Source organism: Peromyscus maniculatus, chromosome X (genome assembly GCF_049852395.1).
Source record: "Peromyscus maniculatus bairdii isolate BWxNUB_F1_BW_parent chromosome X, HU_Pman_BW_mat_3.1, whole genome shotgun sequence".
Lineage (NCBI taxonomy): Eukaryota > Metazoa > Chordata > Mammalia > Rodentia > Cricetidae > Peromyscus > Peromyscus maniculatus.
Window position 1 is genome coordinate 123,633,777 of NC_134875.1, and position 19,361 is coordinate 123,653,137.

General features: G+C 44.1%; 1 protein-coding gene across 4 annotated transcripts; it reads left to right on the forward strand.

Annotated features, from left to right (window-relative positions):
* The first annotated feature begins 119 nt into the window (after positions 1–119).
* On the forward strand, positions 120–18,300 carry Elk1 (ETS transcription factor ELK1). 4 transcript variants are annotated; one of them, XM_076561719.1, is made up of 8 exons: positions 120–1,399; positions 5,090–5,169; positions 9,630–9,873; positions 13,191–13,226; positions 14,737–15,183; positions 15,723–16,154; positions 16,711–16,812; positions 16,899–18,300. In XM_076561719.1, exons 3-8 carry the CDS (start codon positions 9,664–9,666, stop codon positions 16,995–16,997), a joined length of 1,326 nt encoding a protein of 441 aa, XP_076417834.1. In that variant the 5' UTR covers positions 120–1,399; positions 5,090–5,169; positions 9,630–9,663; the 3' UTR covers positions 16,998–18,300. The 4 variants fall into 4 exon arrangements, with proteins under 4 accessions (XP_076417834.1, XP_042125504.1, XP_076417833.1 ...); XM_042269570.2 differs by lacking the exon at positions 13,191–13,226; XM_076561718.1 differs by lacking the exon at positions 5,090–5,169.
* The last annotated feature ends 1,061 nt before the right edge of the window (positions 18,301–19,361 follow it).

Sequence of the window (19,361 nt, forward strand, 5' to 3'; positions counted from 1 at the left end):
AGCTCTCACTGATTGACTAAGTGCCCTGGAGACCAAAGTTACTAGAAGACCCATCCACTCTGTAGAACCTCTAGAACACTCTAGAGGTTTTGCCTCCAATTTGTATTTTCCACCTGACTTTATGATTTGCCCTTTTTGTCACCTTGTGGACTTTGACCCACCTCCTCACACTTTAATTCCTTTTCCTATCAGTGTCCTTTGTATTACCATAAAGAATGAACTGATTCATGGGCAGGGGATGAAGTTTAGTTGGTAGAGTGCTTGCCTATCACACATGAAGCCCTAAATTCATAGGAGGTCTACCTGAGTGGGATCAGGAGTAGGCAGGAAGATCAGAAGTTCAAGGTCATCCTGGACTACATGTGACCCTTGAAACAAATTTTAAAAGTGCTAATTCAGAGTGATTTGTTTCTGTGGCCATTAGCCTTTTACTTCAGATATTAAGGTATATTATCTCACTTTCACAACCTTGATTTGTTCCCTAAATGGTTCTAAATAGATCTAGTTTACCAAAAGGCACAGATCCTGCCCTTATAGGCACAGGCCCTATAACCTAGAGTCCAGTCTTAGATAACTAAAAACCAAGTTCCACACTCTGGCTGCAGCTTGACCCTGCCCTTGTAGACAGTTAATTTCTACCCTCAACTACCCCGTATATCTGGCAGCCATTCAGTCCTCCTACCTCTGCTGGATTCTAAATTTGTCTCGCCTAGCTAATTACCATAGCGTTACCCTACCCTCCTACATAGTGTCAAGCCCTACCCTGCTGCTATTCCCCGTTCTAAATAAGTCCTGTTTCCGCTGAACCGCATGGTGTGCAGCACCACCTACTTTGGTGTTTTGGCAGCTGTCTCTGTCTCTCCACCAATCAGCTGAAAACGGAGCTCATCCACCGCCCCTCCATCCTCTGGGGCTGTCTGTCTGCCATCAATCTCACTTAGGCCAATCGGTGTGAACCAGGCGCCCTCCCCCCCCCCCAAAACCTCCCTCGCCCCAACCTTGGCACTTGCCCACTTGGCTACCAGTCCTCCTTGATCCAATCAGGGTGAAGCACCAGTGCCGCCCAACGCCTCTCTAGTTGGCCATCTGCAGTCCATCAATATCCTTCAAGCCAATCATGTCACAGCTCTGTTAGGATTCAACCACCAGGCAAAACTCTGCCTACATTCTTGGCTTTTTGGCCAATCAGCGAGCAGCGGGACGCTCAGCTCCTCCCCTGAGGGCCCACGTGAGCGGTGGGGAAACGCAGGGGCGGCTTCTGGGTGCTGCGGCCACCGCCACTGCTGCTCCCGCCGCCACCGCCGCCGCCGCCTTGGAACTCAGGCCTGGGGGGCGGTGGGGCCTCATATGGAGCCCCCGCCCCCCGGAGCTGCCGCTGCCACCACCGCGCCACACACAGGTGAGCCCCAGGCCCACAAGGTGAAGGGCCCAGTCTATGACCCCATGTATCCTCGCCCCCGCGAAGGGGATGTGGCTTCGCCCAGCCTGCCGGTATTCAGCTCTACTGCTACCAACTGATTTCCCCTATGTGTGTATTGCCAGCTCCTTTTGCCCCTTATAGTGGATCTGAGCTTGGCCTAACCTCCTGCTGTCTCTATAATGGATCGGTCTGCGAGGTTGTTTTTCCTCACCCCAACTTAATGGACTCGTCCGTGGTCTTGCCCTCCCCAACCCCCACTTTACTGGGAACCAGTCTGTTGCATTGTCCAGTCTTCCTTTGGTAGTAGATGCTTCTAAAGTGTTTGCAATTTCTTCTAGCCTCAACTTTAAGGGGATCCTCTGTGGCCTTGTTTATTGAACCCCTCATGTTTTGTAGTGAATCAATCCGTGGCGCTGTACCCCCCTCATACCCCATGTTTGTTTAACAGTGAGTCCACCTGAGTTTATGTTTCCATCACCTTGAGTCCCCAGTACATAAACCCATGACTTTACCCACCTCCTTCCACTGCCCCCAGCTTATTGTGGATTAGTCTGCATGCTTGCATTCACATCCCTCTAGTTATCACTTTTCTCCCTTATTTGTAGACTCCAGCCTTTGACCTGCTTCCTTTTAGCAATGGGTCAGTTTGCTGCTTTTTTTTTTTTTTTTTTTTTTTTTTCATTTTCGGCGGCCCAGTCTATGGCCTTGTTCTGTCCCTCATTTTAATCTTTATGTGATGGCTCTTCTTCGCTGCTATTATATAGGAGTCAGCTTTAAACCTTATCTCCCTCCTTTTGTAATGGGTCTGTTCAGTAGCCTCCTGCCACCTCAGTGTTTGCATTCTCTCATATCCTTCTGAGTCCAGTGCTTGCAGTCTTTCCCCAAGGAAAATAGGCCTTGTACTTTATTTCCCTCCTCCTCTCCATGTGTTGGATCAATCTTCCCTGCCCCCATCTGTTAGGCGATCCTATGTATTTGTGAAAACCAGGGACTTTTACTGTATACTTTACATAGACACTCTTAACCACTTAGACATTTTGCCTTGCTATAGTTCTCAAGTACAGTAGTGGTACTGATGTTAATGACAGTCAGAGCTAACCTTTACACTTTACACTTGCTATGTACCAGGCAGAGTGTTCTATAGTCTCCAGCTTGCTTAGTCTTTATCATAGCCCTGTGAGACAGGCGACTGAGAAAACCAAGACATGGAGATTAAAACCCTTACTCAGAAATGGTCCAATAACTACTTTCAAGGACATTTTTGAAGTGCCCTTCTCTCACTTCATTGCATCCCACATGAGGGCACATTTCAAATTAGTTCCAAGTACCAGGCTTTTGTTTCTGGTGTTCATTCTTCCAATAGGTCTATCCCCATTCCACACTAGTCTCAAGACCCATTAATTCCCAATCCCAGCAGTGCTGTGGCTTTACATGAATAGCTTAACTACTTTCTCCCTGTACTGGGCTGAAAAAGGGGAGTCAGGAACTATAATCTTTTCCAGTGCAAAGAAAAAAAATATGTGAGTTAAACAAGTCACCTCTCTGACCTTACCTCCTTCACCTCCCCATTTTAGACCTATGGTACAGCCATGCTGGCCTCCTCTTCATTGCTTCTCGAAAACAGCAGGTACAGGCCAGCCTCAGGGCCTTTGCATTAGCTCTTCTTTCTCCCTTAACATTATGTCCACATTTCAGCATGGTAACTTCCTAGGCCTTGTTCAGTTGCCATACCCAAAATAAATTTTTCACCACACTGTGCAGGGAACACACTAAAGTTGTTTCTAAGAATGCCATTTGATTTGTGAATAAGGTGAGTGTAGAAGGATTCATTAACAGAAATGTGATGTTGGTGATATGAAAAGGCACAAATAGAAAAGATGTTTCAGAGAATGCTTTCATTGCATCTGGGTGGTATTCTTTCAGTAAAACATGTATTTGTCACACTGGTGCTTGGAATATACTATATAAAGGCACATGTATAAAAATGTTTCAAAGGATACTTCTTGTGTGAAAACAAAGCAGTCAACACCCACCCCTCCCCTTGGCCATCTGATTTTGCACACCCAACAGGGTTCAGGTTTCTTTCTTGCTTGCTTTGTTCCTTTCTACTCTGTCACTGTTAAAAATGCTATATAGTTTATATATTGTCTGTCTCTCCCCAGAATGGAGGTCCTATGGGGACTTATATGTTTTATCTGCTTATTCAGTGTTCTGTCTTCATCTAAAAAAAACATACCTTCTGTACAGTAGATGCTTGGAAAAATTGGTTGTACAAATAAATGAGGGGAAGATGTTATCTAGGCTGTGCATGGTGGCTTACATCTATATATTTCCAGCATGGAAAACCAAGAGAGAGTTTTCAGGAAGTAAATGCTTGCCTGGGCTACATAGTGAGTTTCAGACCAACCTGGATTACGGAATGAGATCCTATCACAAAACTGAAACTGAAAATTGTATCCCAGACATCAGTATGGGGATGGGGCAGACAAGAAGGAGAAGGAGAAGAACAACAACAACAACAAATTAAGATATTAGTTGGGACTGTTTAAATGTTAACAGATATTTTCTAAGTACCTAGTGAGTACCAGGCATTCATTCTAGATGCTAGTGATATATGGAGAAGCAAAACAGGCAAAAATCCCTGCACATAGGAAGCAGGTATTACTAAAAGTGAGGGAGACAGACTATATAAATAGGTAAAATTAGACGGTGTATTACACAAATGCTAAGGAAAAAACATGAAGTGGGGCAAATAGGACTAGAGTATCAAGGTATTTGAAATCTTTGGGACAAAGCAGGCTACATTTGGAAATGTGACTCATGAATTAAGGCCTGAAGGAAACAGTGGAAGAACTCATAATGCGTTAGGGAAGAGTGTACCAGAAAGAACACTCCGTACAAAGACTGTGAAGTCAGATTGTGCCTACCATGTTCAAAAGCCAGTGTGGCTGGAAAAGATTTGAGGGGGAGGGGTAGAAGACAAGGTCATAGACATGATGAGAGCCAGATGGTAGAGTCCTACAGAGGTTGAGGGGGAGGAAGAAGGATGACACACAGCCTAAGGGCTAACATTTATTGAGTGTTTACCATGTGCTAGAGACACTTTTCTAAATCTTTTACATATATTGGCACCTTGAATCCTTATAAAAAGCCTTTGAGGGAAGGCATGATTTTTTTTAATTCTTTTTTGGTTTGAGAGTAAAATACCCTATTTTACAGATATTTAACCAGGCATAAAGAGGTTGAGCAACTTGCTCAAAGCCACATAGACTAACATGGCAGAGTGTGAAATTGTGAAGACCAGGACAGAACAAATTTGCAAGGACAAACAGGTTACTCCATGCATTGGATTGTGCAGAAAAAAAACTAATTCTACCTGCTAGGGGCTAGAACTTAATGATATGATAGAATTAGTCCTAGGAGGAAATGACACTCCTGGCAGAGAACATTGTGTGCCTCAGAAAGTGGGCATTATCCTAGGAACCATGATACCTCGAATAACCACTTCAGAGCTTTTGTATATGCTATTCCCTTTACCAAATTATCCTTCCCATGGACATCAGTATGACTTACTGCCTCCCCTCCATCAAATGTCACTTCTTCAGGGAAGCCTGTCCTACTCACATTCTTGTCACTCTGGGATCTTGCCCATCTATGTTTTCTTCATAGAGAACTGGTCTTGAGTAGCTAGGAATGCTGAGTCAGAATTCATCCATCATCCAGCATCTCGTCCAATGGTGAGATCTAAGGCAAGTTACTTAACTACTTTCTCCACACTTCACTGACTTGTCTGTAAAATGTAGGCAATAATACAATTCACCTTTTGGAGAGTGGTTGTGTTATGTTGTAGTGTGTGTTGTGTTTTTTTTTTCTTTTTTGAAACATTTCTTACTGCCCCACAAATGTGTGAATTACACTAGCATTCAGGGGCTCCTGTCTGTTGTGTCCCAAGCTGTTTTGAGGCACCCAGTGAATGAGGTGAGGAGTGAAAGGAAAGCCTTCTGGGAAGGGCAAGTGACTAGGATTCTTGTTTAGGAGTTGTGTGAGAGAAGCAGTAATCAAATTCAGCCCCCTGTCTGATAGGCTGAACACTAATTGGGCAGATTTCACTTAGCTGCTAGATTTTGGCATAGCTCAGAAGAGGTGGTGAAATTGCCTGTCTTCGCCACTAGGAGTCACACTGGTCTTAGGGCCTCTGAAAGAAGTCAGTCTTGGGTATATTTAGTCTGTTAGAGCTCTGAGGAGGGGACTCTGATCCACTGTTTCTTGGCACTGTAATTTGGACAGCTGTGTAACACTGTCCTAAATGAACCTTGAACTAGCTCAGGCATACGAGGATCATACTGTAATTTCATGTAGATTAAAGAATAAGGCTATAAATATAAATCATAAATTCTTCAAAACCTTAGAAGATTTATTCTTAATCTAACAATCCCAGCCAGGTGGACAGCTGGTTGATGGAGTCCCATCTTCACAGGGACTAGAATGTTGAAGGTTAGTTCCATTTTGCTTATTGGAAAGGTTAGTGATGGGATGACAGGGAACATCCTTCCTCTGAAAGGCACGCCTAAAGGGAGTAATTAGTTGAGGTGATATTTTGTTTTGTTTTGTACTTCCTTTTAGTTAAAATAGATTTTTTTTCCTCACATAATATATATTTTGCTTATGGTTTCCCCTCCCTCTTACCCCAGTTCATTCCGACCTCCTCTCCCATCCAGATCCACTCCCTTTCTGTCTCTCATAAGAAAACAAACAGGCAGAGCAGGTATGGTAGTGCACACCTTTAATCCCAGCACTCCAGAGACAGAGGCAGGCGGGTGTCTGTGAGTTGGAGGCCAGCCTGGTCTACGAAGCGAATTCCAGGACAGCCATGGATGTTACACAGAGAAACCGTGGAGAGAGAGGGGGGGGGAGAGGGAGAAGAAGGAGGAGGAGGAGGAGGAGGAGGAGGAGGAGGAGGAGGAGAAGAAGAAGAAGAAGGCTTCTAAGGGATAATAATAAATTATAATATTATAATAAAATAAAACAAAAACTAACACAATGCAACTGGACAAAACAATCAGAAAGTAGCCCAAGAGAAGACCCAAGAAGCAGGGACCCTTTCATTTAAACACTAAGGAATCCCATAAAAACACTAAACTGGATGCTGTAATATATATCAAAGGACCTGATACAGGCTCCTGCAGGTGGTTAAATGCTCAGACCCCTGAAGCTGGTCATGGTGACCCATGCCTATAATTTCAGTACTAGGGAGGTATAGACGGGAAAATCAGGAGTTCAAGATCATCCTCTGTGTGGCAAGTTTTAGGCTAGCCTAGGCTATATAAGACCCTGTCTCTAAAAATGAACAACAGAACCACTTAGATCTCCGAAACTGTCACTTATAGCAGTGTAGCATAGTGAAGTCACTTGGACATCTTTTGCCTCAGTGTATAAATTAGCTGCCTTGTGTATAAATTAGTGCTATTATAATAATATCTCCTTTCCAAAAGGAAAAAAGTCCCTACTTTCCAGAATTGGGATGAGAGATAAGTGAGTCAATGCCTATAAAAATAACAGCCCATGCCTTTATCTAAACCCCCAGAGACCAGATGTATTTAAGAACTGCGAATTTTTCAGTTCAGAAAGGTAGCAGGGTGCACATATGATATGTTACATAATGCCTTCAGCCAGCTCTGTCACCAGCTGCTTTCAGATCTCTGCAGCAGAATGTATGAACATTCACACTAAGCAAGGATCAATAAAAACCAGAATGAGCTTGCTTTCTTTCAAATCATGTTTTGTTGCCAAAAGAATTACAAAAAAAGCCTTTTGTTCTTAGAGCTTTTTAGATTCAGAGATAGCAGAAAAAGGATTTATGAACAAATTAGAAAACAAAGCTTTTACCCCAAGCATGTTATATTTAATTCACATAATAATAATGCTCCATAGTCACTATTTTATAGATGGATGTATCACTATCCCTATTTCACAAATGAGGAAATTTGAGGTACAAAGAAGTTAATGAATATGGCCAGGATCACACAGCTAATAACTTGCAGACCCAGGATTCAAACCATAGAAGTCTAGCATTAGACGGAGGTTGATTGTCCAGTAGGCCAGCCTTTCTGCTTAGAGCAGTGCCTAACATAATAGTTTACATGTTTGTTTAAAGAAAGACATAGGTTTGTGGTAAAGCTCTGTGATTAAAAACATGTGCTTAACATGCATAAGGCCCTGAAGTTGATCTTCAGCACGGCAGAAAGAAGCAGCTGCCTTGTATGCTGAGTTATGTGGGATATGTATAATCTCAGCACTCAGGAGATGGAGGCAATAGCATCAAGAATTTAAAGACAGCTTGAACTACATAAGACCCTGTCACAAAACAACAGCAACAATGGCAAACAAAAAGGGAAAAAAACTAGAAGGACTCATGGCCCCACCATTTCCTGAGGTTCTTTAGGCCTTTAATGTTTACTGGAAGAGCAAGAGACATTTTCTTCAATGGTATAGCCACTGGTAAGGTGTCTGTGCTCCTGAAACAAACCCTCACCCATGCCCCTGTGAGCAACTCTACTGAAACTCATTGGATCACAAAAAAAGTCATAAAATAAAAAGAAGCCTAATTGGGAAGAGGAAGGTAATCAGTGGGAAGGGAGGGAAGCAGGATAGGGTAATTGAGGTGAATGTAATCAAAATTGTTATAATGGAAATGTTATAATGAAACCCATTTTAATGTATAATAAATTTGTGCTCATCAAGAAAACATTTTTTTGTTTTGTTTTTCGAGACAGGGTTTCTCTGTGTAGCTTTGCGCCTTTCTTGGATCTCGCTCTGTAGACCAGGCTGGCCTCGAACTCACGGAGATCTGCCTGCCTCTGCCTCCCGAGTGCTGGGATCAAAGGCATGTGCCACCACCGCCCCGCAAGAAAACATTCCTTAAAAGCCTAAACCATACAGGGACAATCACAGGCTAGAAAAATGAGGTATTGAGGAACAGAAAAGTGTAGGTATTCAGATTTGGAAGGCTTCATAAAACAAAGGACCTTTGAGTGAGCTCCATATGCAATGAACAGTGTGTTTACAAGGGGCTAGCAAAAGGCACATCCTGGAAAAGCTAATGGGATAGAAGATACTGATTATAAGAGTCCAGTCAAGGACATTTCACTAGTTTTTTAGTACTGCTGTATAAATTAGGTTAATCTCCTTAAAACTACACATTTGTATAGGTGCACACCTGTAATCCCAGTACTCATGAAGCTGAGACAAGAGAATTCATGACCAGCCTAGGCTACATAATAAGACCCTGTCTTTTAAAAAAAATTACACATTTATCATCTGATAGTTCTGTAGCTCAGAAATCCAACACTGTTCTCACCAGGCTAACATTAATGTCTTGGGAGGACTTTAGTCCTTTTTTAGAGGAGAATTGTTTCCTGTTCTTTCAGGTTGCCCTTTGAGTTGTAATACTGATGTTTCCTTACTGGCTGTAGGCTGGGGGTCATTCCAGGTTTGTGAAGCTGCCCAACTTCCTTGTCTTGGAGCCTTCTCCAGAGTCAGGAATGGCAGGGAAAATCCCTCTGATGTTTGGAATCTACTGCCTCTCCTGCCATTCTGCCTGTAATCTCTGTTTCAGCCTTATTTGTCTGCTTTTAAAAGAGCTCATACAGTGCAGTTGAACTCAAATAAAACCCGAGTGATTGCTGTATCTTAAGGTCTGTAATCCGTATTCTTATTCCTAGACTCAAAATCATCCTAACATAATACTAAGGTTCCTTACTTCATAGGAGCATAACATAGTCAGACTCCAACTAGGATGTGGAACTCTTTCAGGCTCAGGTTGTATTATCTTGTCTTCCAACTAGCCCCTAATGATACACACTTGTCAGGGTTGAACTGATGGCTCAGTGGTAAAGAGTGCTTGCTGCTCTCACAGAGAACCCGAGTTCAGTTCCCAAAACCCATGTTGGACAGCTCATAAGTGCCTGTAACTCTAGTTACAGGGGATCCATTGCCCTCTTCTTGTTTCCCAAGAAGAGGCACACACATGTTCACATACACACAGACATACATAAATATCTTTTAATTCCAGTTTTGTCCCATGTGTGAAGTACAAGGGACATCTAAAGCTACATGAGGGAGTTTAGGAGACTGTTTAGGGGATAGTAGTGGGATATGGGAACAGAGGTGTAGGCAAGGTAACAAAGAAATCACTTTTGCTGTCCTCCAGGTACCCCTGGAATGGCGTGAGTGCTTCACTAGTGATGGACCCATCTGTGACGCTGTGGCAGTTTCTGCTGCAGCTTTTGAGAGAACAAGGTAATGGCCACATCATCTCTTGGACCTCACGGGATGGTGGCGAGTTCAAGTTGGTGGATGCAGAGGAGGTGGCCCGTCTATGGGGGCTGCGCAAGAACAAGACCAACATGAATTATGACAAGCTCAGCCGGGCCTTGCGGTACTACTATGACAAGGTATGGCCTCAGAGACCAGGACTGGAAACCCTTGAAATTACTACCAGAAAACTCCTCTCTGTTTTTTTCCTTTTGAGTCAGGGTCTCACAATGTAGTCTGGATTTGTCTGAAACTTACTATGTAGCCTAAGCTGTCCTCAAATTCACTGTCCTGTCTTCCAACTGGACAATTCCTGAAAATTCCCCCAATTCCTGAAATTACACTTCTGGCCTAGAAATTTCATTTTGTTGTCTCAATTACTATAGCTATAACTTTGAAAACCATATTAAAATTTACCAATTTTTGACCCAGCCTTTAGTTCCCTGCTGGCTTTAAGATAATGTGTTTTCTGGAACCCTTGGACTAATGTTGTGTTCCCCTGGTTGCTTTATATATAATCTTCTCTCACTACAAAACAATCCATATTCTTATTCCTAGACTCAAAATCATCCTGACATAATACTAAGGTTCCTTATTTCATTTTTTAGAACCCCCAATATCTTTATCAATTGTTTTGTTTTCTCTTGTTCCTTTGTTTTGTTTTTATTTTTGAGGCAGGTCTCTTGGTGTTGCTGAGGATGGCCTCAAACTTGCATTCCTCTTGTCTTAGTCTTCTGAGTGCTAGGATTACAAGCCTTTGCCCTTAACTAAATGCTCCAGAACAACATGTGTAGTGCCAGTTCCATGCCCACTAATCTTAGATTTCTAGAGCAGCAAGCACCTCAGTGTCTAGATCACTATTGCAGCTCCATTTTTAGATTTTCTCATCTTACACTCAGACTCCCAGATCTGCATTATATTTATACTAATTATTTCATATTTCCTCAGTGTAAATCTTCAAAACAATGTTAATAATTTTCCCTTTTCATTCCTCTTCTGAAAAACACAAGGATACCCTGTGAAATACTTGACCAGCATTAAGACTTCCACCAAAATACCTAGTGTCCTCAGATTCCTCATTCTCTCTCCAAACAAGATAATTCTCACCTGTGATTTGTGTCTTTGATAGTTTATGGCATATATTCCAATTTCATACAGTACTCTTTCAGTTCAAACCTCTAAAGTAATATTAATTACTCTTCCTCATTCTGGTCTTCTGAGACCATCAGGACATCCCTGGAACCCTCCAAACCATATGTGTCTGTCTTAGTTAGGGTTTCTATTGCTGTGACAAAAACCTCATGACCAAAGAGCAAGTTGGGTAGGAAAGGGTTTATTATTATTAGGCTTACAGTTCAGCATTGCTGTTCATCCCTGAAGGAAGTCAGGACAGGAACTCAAATAGGGCAGGATCCTGGAGGCAGGAGCTGATGCAGAGGCCATGGAGGCGAGCTGCTTACTGGCTTGCTTCCCCTGACTTGATAAACCTACCTTATAGAACCCAGGATCAGCAGCCCACGGCTGGACTCTACCCCATTGATCACTAAATGAGAAAATGCCTTACAACTGGATCTCATGGAGGCATTCCCTCAACTGAGACTCCTTCCTTTCTAATGACTCTAGTTTGTGTCAAGTTGACACACAAAACTACCCTGTACAGTGTCCTAAGATACCACAAAGCATGCTTTCTGACCCAGCCAAGCAAACCTTGCTACCCTACTCCTCATGCCTACACCAGCTTCTCATGCTCTTCTCTAATTACGGCCAGTTTCCTCATTTTCTTAGTGCTTTAGCTTAAATATCCAGAATGGTACTAAAAATGAGACATTTCCTGTCCTCTTTAGTGATATTTCTATCCTAGTTTATTTTCTTGGTAGGATAAACACAATGACCAAAAGCAACTTGGAGAGGAAAGGGTTTGTTTCCCTTACAGTTCCATGTCACAGTCCATTATTGCAGGAAGCCAGGGGAAGAACTCAAGGCAAGAACCTGGAGGCAGGAACTAAAGCAGAGGCCATAGAGGAAGGCTGCTTACTGGCTTGCTCCTCGATGGATCACTCAGCATGCTATTTTTATGCAACCTATGACCACCTGCCCAGGGGTGGTAACACCCTGAGTATACTGGGCCCTACTACATCAAATCATTAATCAGGAAAATGCCCCCACAGACTTGCCTATGGGCAATCTGATGGAGGTACTTTCTCAATTGAGGGTCCTTCCTAGATGACTCTAGTTTGTATCAAGTTGACAAAAAACTGACCAGGACATTTGACCCTTTTTGTCAACTTGACACACTAATGCATCACTATTAAAGTATAATCTTTAAAATAACTTCTTATTTATCCTCAAGATGTCATGTTAATATCAATATCACGGGCTGGAGAAATGGCTTAGAGGTTAAGAGTACTGACTGCTCTTCCAGAGGTCCTGAGTTCAATTCCCAGCACCCACATGGTGGCTCACAACCACCTGTAATAAGGTCTGGTGCCCTCTTCTGGTCATACATGCTGTATACATAATAAATAAATAAAATAAATCTTTAAAAAAATATCAATATCACAATATAAAACATAATATAACTTTAAAAGTCCCAGAGTCTTTTAAACATTTTAAAGGTTCAGTATCGTTTTAAAATATCCAATGTTTCTCAACTGTGAGATCCTATAAAATAAAAAGCAAGTTAAATATTTTCTTACTTTTACTCCAAAAGGGAAGAACTGGTTACAATCAAATCAAAACAAAACCAAATTCCAGCAGTCTAAATTAAATCCTGTAGCTCAACATCTGGCATCTGGGACTCACTCAATCTTTAGGCTCTTTTGGGCATCTCTACTTCTCCAGCTGCACCATCTGTAGCATATAGAGCTTGTCTCCTAGGCAGAGGCTAGCTCCACATCACACTTGTCACCATCCTTACTGGTAGTTCCACAGTCTTTGCTTCTCCAGTAGGCTGGAGTCTCCACTGCAACTGTGGATGCACCTTCACCACGGGCCTCTTAGCCTCTCTGTGGGGACTCCAACCCTATCATATGGTACCAAGCCCCAGCTTCTCTCCACGATCTTTTCAATCCTGGAACATCTATTGCAACTGAAACTGCACCTTCACCAGTGACCTTTCCTGGCTTCTCACAGTACCAAGCCTCAGCTGCTCTCCATAACCCCTTCAGTAATGCAGCTTTCATGCCACTAAACCAGATACCATGTGGAAGACTTACAAATTGCCAAGTTCAGCTACCAGTATAATATGTATCCTTGGCCCCCTATGGACCACAGCTTCTGTGCACTGACCCTAAGGAAACACTTCTTGAAATATTTCACCTCAGTGTTCCTGATCTCTTCTTATTCACAGCTGATTTTTCCAGCCTCTGTTAATCAGCATCAATTGTCCCAGTAAAGCAAAGGTTTCACTGCAGTTGTGCTGGTCTCTTGTTAATCACAACTAATTCTTCACTTCCAGCTTACCAGAAACCACAGATTCTTAACAGAATATCATGTAAGTAGACCCTCTAGAGACTTTAAGGAACTCTCAAACTTCCCTCTGAAAGTTCACAACCCATCATCTGCACTGCTCTCAGCATTATCTTCCAAGTTCCCTCTACAGCTCATTTGAAGCTCTGAACAGAAAGCTCTTGCAGCCCAAAGTTCCAGGTGCTACTGCACTCCTTTCCAAATAACATGGTCAGGTCTATCACAGCAATAGCCCTCTCTGGTATTTCTGTCTTGTATGCTTTGTTTGTTTGTTTGTTTGTTTGTTTTGTTTGGGGGGGTTGTTTTTTGAAACAGGGTTTCTCTATGTGGCCCCGTCTGTCCTGGAACTCACTCTGTAGACTAGGCTGACCTCAAATTCACAGAGATCCCCCTGCCTCTACCTCCCAAGTGCTGAGACTAAAGGCGTGCACCACCACAATAGGCATCTTGGTGTGTCTTCTATTGCTGTGATAAACACCATGACAAAGCTACTTGGGGGTGGGGAAGGGTTTACTTCATCTTACAGGTTACACTCCTTCATGGAGGAAGTCAAGATAGAAAACTGGAGGCAGGAACTGAAGCCAAGTCCATGGAGGAACACTACCTACTGGTTTGCCTTTCATAGCTTGTTCAGCTACCACTTTTATACAGCCCAGGACCACCTGCTCAGAGATGGTACCACCCACAGCAAGAAAATGCCTATAGACATGCCTAAAGACAATCTGATAGAGGCATTTTTTTCTCAGTTGAGGTTCCCTCTTCCCAGATGACTCTAAGCTAGAGTTAACAAAAACAAATAGCCAACAGACTTTCCCTACTCCATGTCAGCATCACTAGCTTTAAAAAATCCACTATATCTGGCCAGTGAGGTGGCTTAGCTCTTGTTGCCAAGCCTGAGAACCTGAGTTCATTCCCTAGGACCTACATACTAGAGGGAGAGACCATCTTCTGCAAGTCGTCCTCTGACCTTTACATGTACTATGGCATACTCATGCCACCACGTGAGTCAGTCACACTAATTCCCCTCCCACATACAGTCAATCAATAAATTGTTATGAAAACCCTCTATATTAGTCATTTTATCTCCCTATTCATCTATAATAATTTAGACTCTTCCAACATGTATATCAGTTATTTCATTTTCCTATTGAAGTAGTTAATTTCCAAAACAGTCCTGTTAGCATTCCTGACTCTGTTAAACCCAGATCCGTAGTTCTCACCTGCTCCCCTAAATTGATCCCTTGTGAAATGTAGCCAGTGGGGAAAGGGGAGTTAGGTGAATGAAGATGAGTGACAGAAGAAGACTTGAAGGGAGATGGATGGGAAGAGACACTAAAGAATTGTTGAGGGTGCCCAGAGAAAGGAGTTGAAACAGGGGAGAGACATGGAGAGGGGAAAAAGGAAAGCATAGACAGAGAGGAAGAATCCACAAGCCTAAAAGAGATGAGTGAAATGGGAGCAAGTAGGAAGAAAGACATCAGGAGAAGAGAAACAGCCCTCAAGACCCTCCATCCACCCTGTTCTTCACTTCTCAGAACATCATCCGAAAGGTGAGCGGCCAGAAGTTTGTCTACAAGTTTGTGTCCTACCCAGAGGTTGCAGGGTGCTCCACTGAAGACTGCCCACCTCAGCCTGAGGTGTCTGTAGCCTCGACTGTAGCAATGGCCCCTGCTGCTATCCATGCAGCCCCAGGGGACACTGCCACTGGAAAGCCAGGAACACCCAAGGGTGCAGGAATGGCAGGCCAAGGTGGTTTAGCACGCAGCAGCCGGAATGAATACATGCGCTCGGGCCTCTATTCTACCTTCACAATCCAGTCCCTGCAGCCACAGCCACAGCCACCCCTTCATCCTCGGCCTGCCTCAGTGCTTCCCAACACTACCCCTGCAGGAGTACCAGCACCCACCTCAGGGAGCAGGAGCACCAGTCCAAACCCCTTAGAAGCCTGTTTGGAAGCCGAAGAAGCTGGTCTGCCTCTGCAGGTGAGTACTAGAATTTGGAAATTTAGTAAAGGCCTTGGAGAGGAAGGATGCATAATTCTGAAATGAAGCACAGAATTGGTAGAATAGATATAGGTGTCCTGCTAAAGGATGTAATGGTGGAAGTGGGGACACAAGTTCCCTCAGAGAAAAGGATGGGGGGGGACAGTTCTGCATATCTTGCACAATTAGTCCCTTACATGGTCACATCTAATACACCTGGTTGCCATGCTTTAGCATTCATCAGAATCACCAGGATGGCCTTAAGGCACAGATTGTTTGGACCCATTTCCAGAGTTTCTGATTAATGTAGGTATGAGAATGAATGACAGTGGTACCTCTAATCTAGAGTCTCATCCCTGTTAAGTTTTCTTACCCCAGAGGATCTCCACTTCCATTAAGACCCATGGCCAGTTAGAGGACATGCTGTGTGTACAGCCTTGCCACCAATATCAAATGTCTTCCTAGAGATATCCTTGGATGACCCACAGGAAAACATTCTACACGCCTATGCGTTCCATTTGTGCCCACTCCTCTCCCAGGTTATCCTGACCCCACCTGAGGCCCCAAACCAGAAATCAGAAGAGTTGAGTCTGGAGCCAGGTTTTGGCCGTCCACTGCCCCCAGAAGTGAAAGTGGAGGGGCCTAGGGAAGAATTGGAAGCTGTAGGAGCTGCGGGCTTTGGTTCAGAAACTGTCAAAGCTGAACCAGAAGTATCACCCTCCGAAGGCCTGCAGGCTCGGCTCCCAGCCGTCCTAATGGAGAATACAGCACAGGTGTGTGGCCTATCTGCCTCTGCCAATGAGATTGCCCAACCCCAGAAAGGCCGGAAGCCCCGGGACCTGGAACTTCCACTTAGCCCAAGCCTGCTGGGTGGCCCAGGACCCGAACGAACTCCAGGATCAGGAACAGGCTCTGGTCTGCAAGCACCAGGGCCAGCACTGACGCCATCCCTGCTACCCACACATACCTTGGTGAGTGCCTTGCAAAGGAACAAGGGCTGGCAGCCTGGCTGGGTAACATTGGCACAGGTGACAAGTGTAATTAGCTGCTCTGAGGAGCTAATTAAACAGGGCAGGTCTGAGGACTTTGTGGCGGCCTGACTCCCTAGGGCTTTCCTTTGGATCTGCTTCTAGAGGGTACAGCTGAGGAACTGCCTGGTTATTTGGCCTAGAGTTTGCGTATTGGGTTTCCCTAGTGAGTTATATGAATGGAATCTGAAAGTGGTAAGTTGAGCTCTTCTGATGGTCACTTACAAGGTTTTAGAGCAGTGCACAGATAGAATCTGGTGGATAGTCTTGCCCATTGAAGTGTCAATAACAGGAGGTGGGCTCCTAGGGGTTAGCAGGAGTGGTCTTTGTAAAGGTTGAGAGATGTCATTGGTATGGTCTTAGTACTTATACTCTAGGTCTGTGAACTTTTGAGGAGTGACCATGGAAGTCTGAGGGGGATATGTGTAGAGGGGCTGAAAGTAGGTTCCTTCCATCTTCCCATACTTGTCATTGAGTTCCTGCCACTCCATCTCCATAGACCCCGGTGCTGCTGACACCCAGCTCGCTGCCCCCCAGCATTCATTTCTGGAGCACTCTGAGTCCAATTGCACCCCGTAGTCCAGCCAAGCTCTCCTTCCAGGTAGGATTCTCTCCTCCCTATGTTGGAAAGGGTGAGAGTCACTAGCATGGTTCTCATCTATGACCTCTCCTTGTTTCTTCCCCCAGTTTCCGTCCAGTGGCAGCGCACAGGTGCACATCCCTTCCATCAGTGTGGATGGCCTCTCAACCCCCGTGGTGCTCTCCCCAGGGCCCCAGAAGCCATGACTTACACCAACAACCCCTTTCTGGAGTCTCTCCATTCATGCTCCTGAACTCTCCAGCTAGCCATCTCAAGGAGAAACATAATTCAACTGACAGACTCATGCTTTGGTTGTGATGGGGTGGATATTCCTGGAAAAGAGGATCTTTCACTAACTTCCACCCAAAACAGACAACTTCTTTCTTTTTTTGCCAGCCTCCCAGTGGCCGCCTTTACACGTCTCCTACTTCAATGGTAGGGGCGGTTTATTTATTTATTTTTTGAAGGCCGCTGGGAAGATTCTGGCCTAACCCTTTTAGGAGAGTGGGTAAGACATCTACTCCATTTCCTCCCCATTTTTTTCCCTAAAACAAGACAATCAGGGTATGGCTTGATAAGGACCTTTCTTTCTTTATTTCTCAGCCTGCCCTTGGGGAGTCAAGGGTTTCCTGTCCTTATTTTGGAACATGGGTTGAAGAGCTAGTTTGTTTTGTTTTATTATTCCTGGCCATATCTGAGTCCAGGGAGCACTTGTATGATTTAATGGTTTGGGAGTTGTAGCTAGGGAAGAATCACATTGTTAAAATAGGAATTGCTACCTCCCCAACCCTCTCAGTCAGCTTGTTCTTTTCTCAAGTAACCTTTTGGCCAGGGAGGAATATTCCTTTTATTGTTCTTCCCCCTGAGAAGCCATTCCTTTGTCTCCAAACCCCTGGGGGCCTGCCTATTACCTCCCAATGGAGGGTTTTTTGGGGTGGTGGTCCCCGTCTGGGGGGCCCCTCCAGCCAGTTCTCCAGGGCTCTCTGTCTCCCATCCTCTTCCATTTTGATAGTATAATCTATTTTTAAATGGGGCTTTTCAATAAGGGAGAGGGAAGCATCTCTTCCTATATCTGATGGGTGGGTAGGCGGGTGGGTGGGAAGTAAGGGATTTGGAGGCGGTCTTCCTGCCAACCCCAAGTGTTTATTTTTGATACCAAACATGTATTTTCAGCTCCCTCCCTCCCAGCCCCCCAATTTCCTGCGGGCGGGTACAAAGGACCCTTTTAAGTGTCCCTGGAGTTGGGAGGGAGGAATGGGGGACATGAAGCCTGTCTTGTATCAATTCTAGGCTGGAGGGGTTGGATTCAAAAAACTCCCAGGCTCACCTCCTGTCAGCACTGACCCAGACCAGGCCTGAAGACCTGGGGGTTGGTGATTTGGGGGACGGTGCTACACTCGTCTCCACGGTTTGTTTTACTTCCCCAAAATGGACCTTTTTTTTTTCTAAGAGTCCCAGAGATTGGGGAATTGTTCCTGTAAATATATATTTTTAAAGGTGTTACTGAAAGCTGTTGGTATTTTTTTCTCCTGGTGTCAGCAGAATGAGCTATGACAGTCATGAATGTATGTGAAGAACAATAAGGGGGAGGTGGAGATTAACTGTGAAACAAGCAGAATGATGGCGTATGTCAGAAACACTTGATACAGACTGCTGATTGATAACCAGTGTGGTGAGAGAAACTGAAAGGTTTGTGTGTGACAGGTCAGAAGTGTGACCACAAACATTTTTGTGCATATGTATGCATGGTATTGTATGTGGCGGCTGGACAACTTTGGGTGTTGTCTTCTGGAACACTGTCCCCCTCCTTTGAGACAGGATATCACATTGACCTAGACTTTACCAGTTAGGATACACTGGCAGGCCATCAAGCCTCAAGAATCCACCTGTCTCCACCTCCGAATTCTGGAACTACAAGCATGTGTTTCTCTATACCTGGAATTTGTACCTGCATTCTGGGGACCAAATGCATGTTCTCATGCTTGCAAAGCAAGTGTTTTATTGACTAGGCCATTCCTCCAGTCCCAACTGCATTTGACAGTGTGTCTATGAGAAATTGTGGCTGTATTTCAGAAACTCAACTAAGACTGAGTGAATAATTGGATATTATGTAAGAGCCAGGTGTGGTATCACATACCTATATCCCAGCAGAAGCTGGGCAAAAGGCTTGTGAATTTGAGAACAGTCTAGGCTACATAGCAAGATCCTGTCTCAAAACAAAAACCTGCAATGATCTATACAACATACTGTTTATAGGTAGAGAGTGGGGACTGCAAATTAGACACTATTTGACAGGCTGTCAGCATGGGCAGACTGAGTGACCAAAACCATGGGTGAAAGTGTGGACAGGAAACCGGTGGAGATTGTCAAGGACCACCATTTGTAGATGAGAAATCTCACTGTTTAGTATCAGGCAATTCTCAGCATTTGAGAAATGATTTGTGTGTGAAATTAAGTCATGGAAGTATGTGTGTAAGAAGTTGATTGTGTAAAAGAAAATGACCGTGAGGCCCAAGAAGTGACTGATAAGACACAAGGTACAAGGTATGAGACTATTTGTATGAAATGTT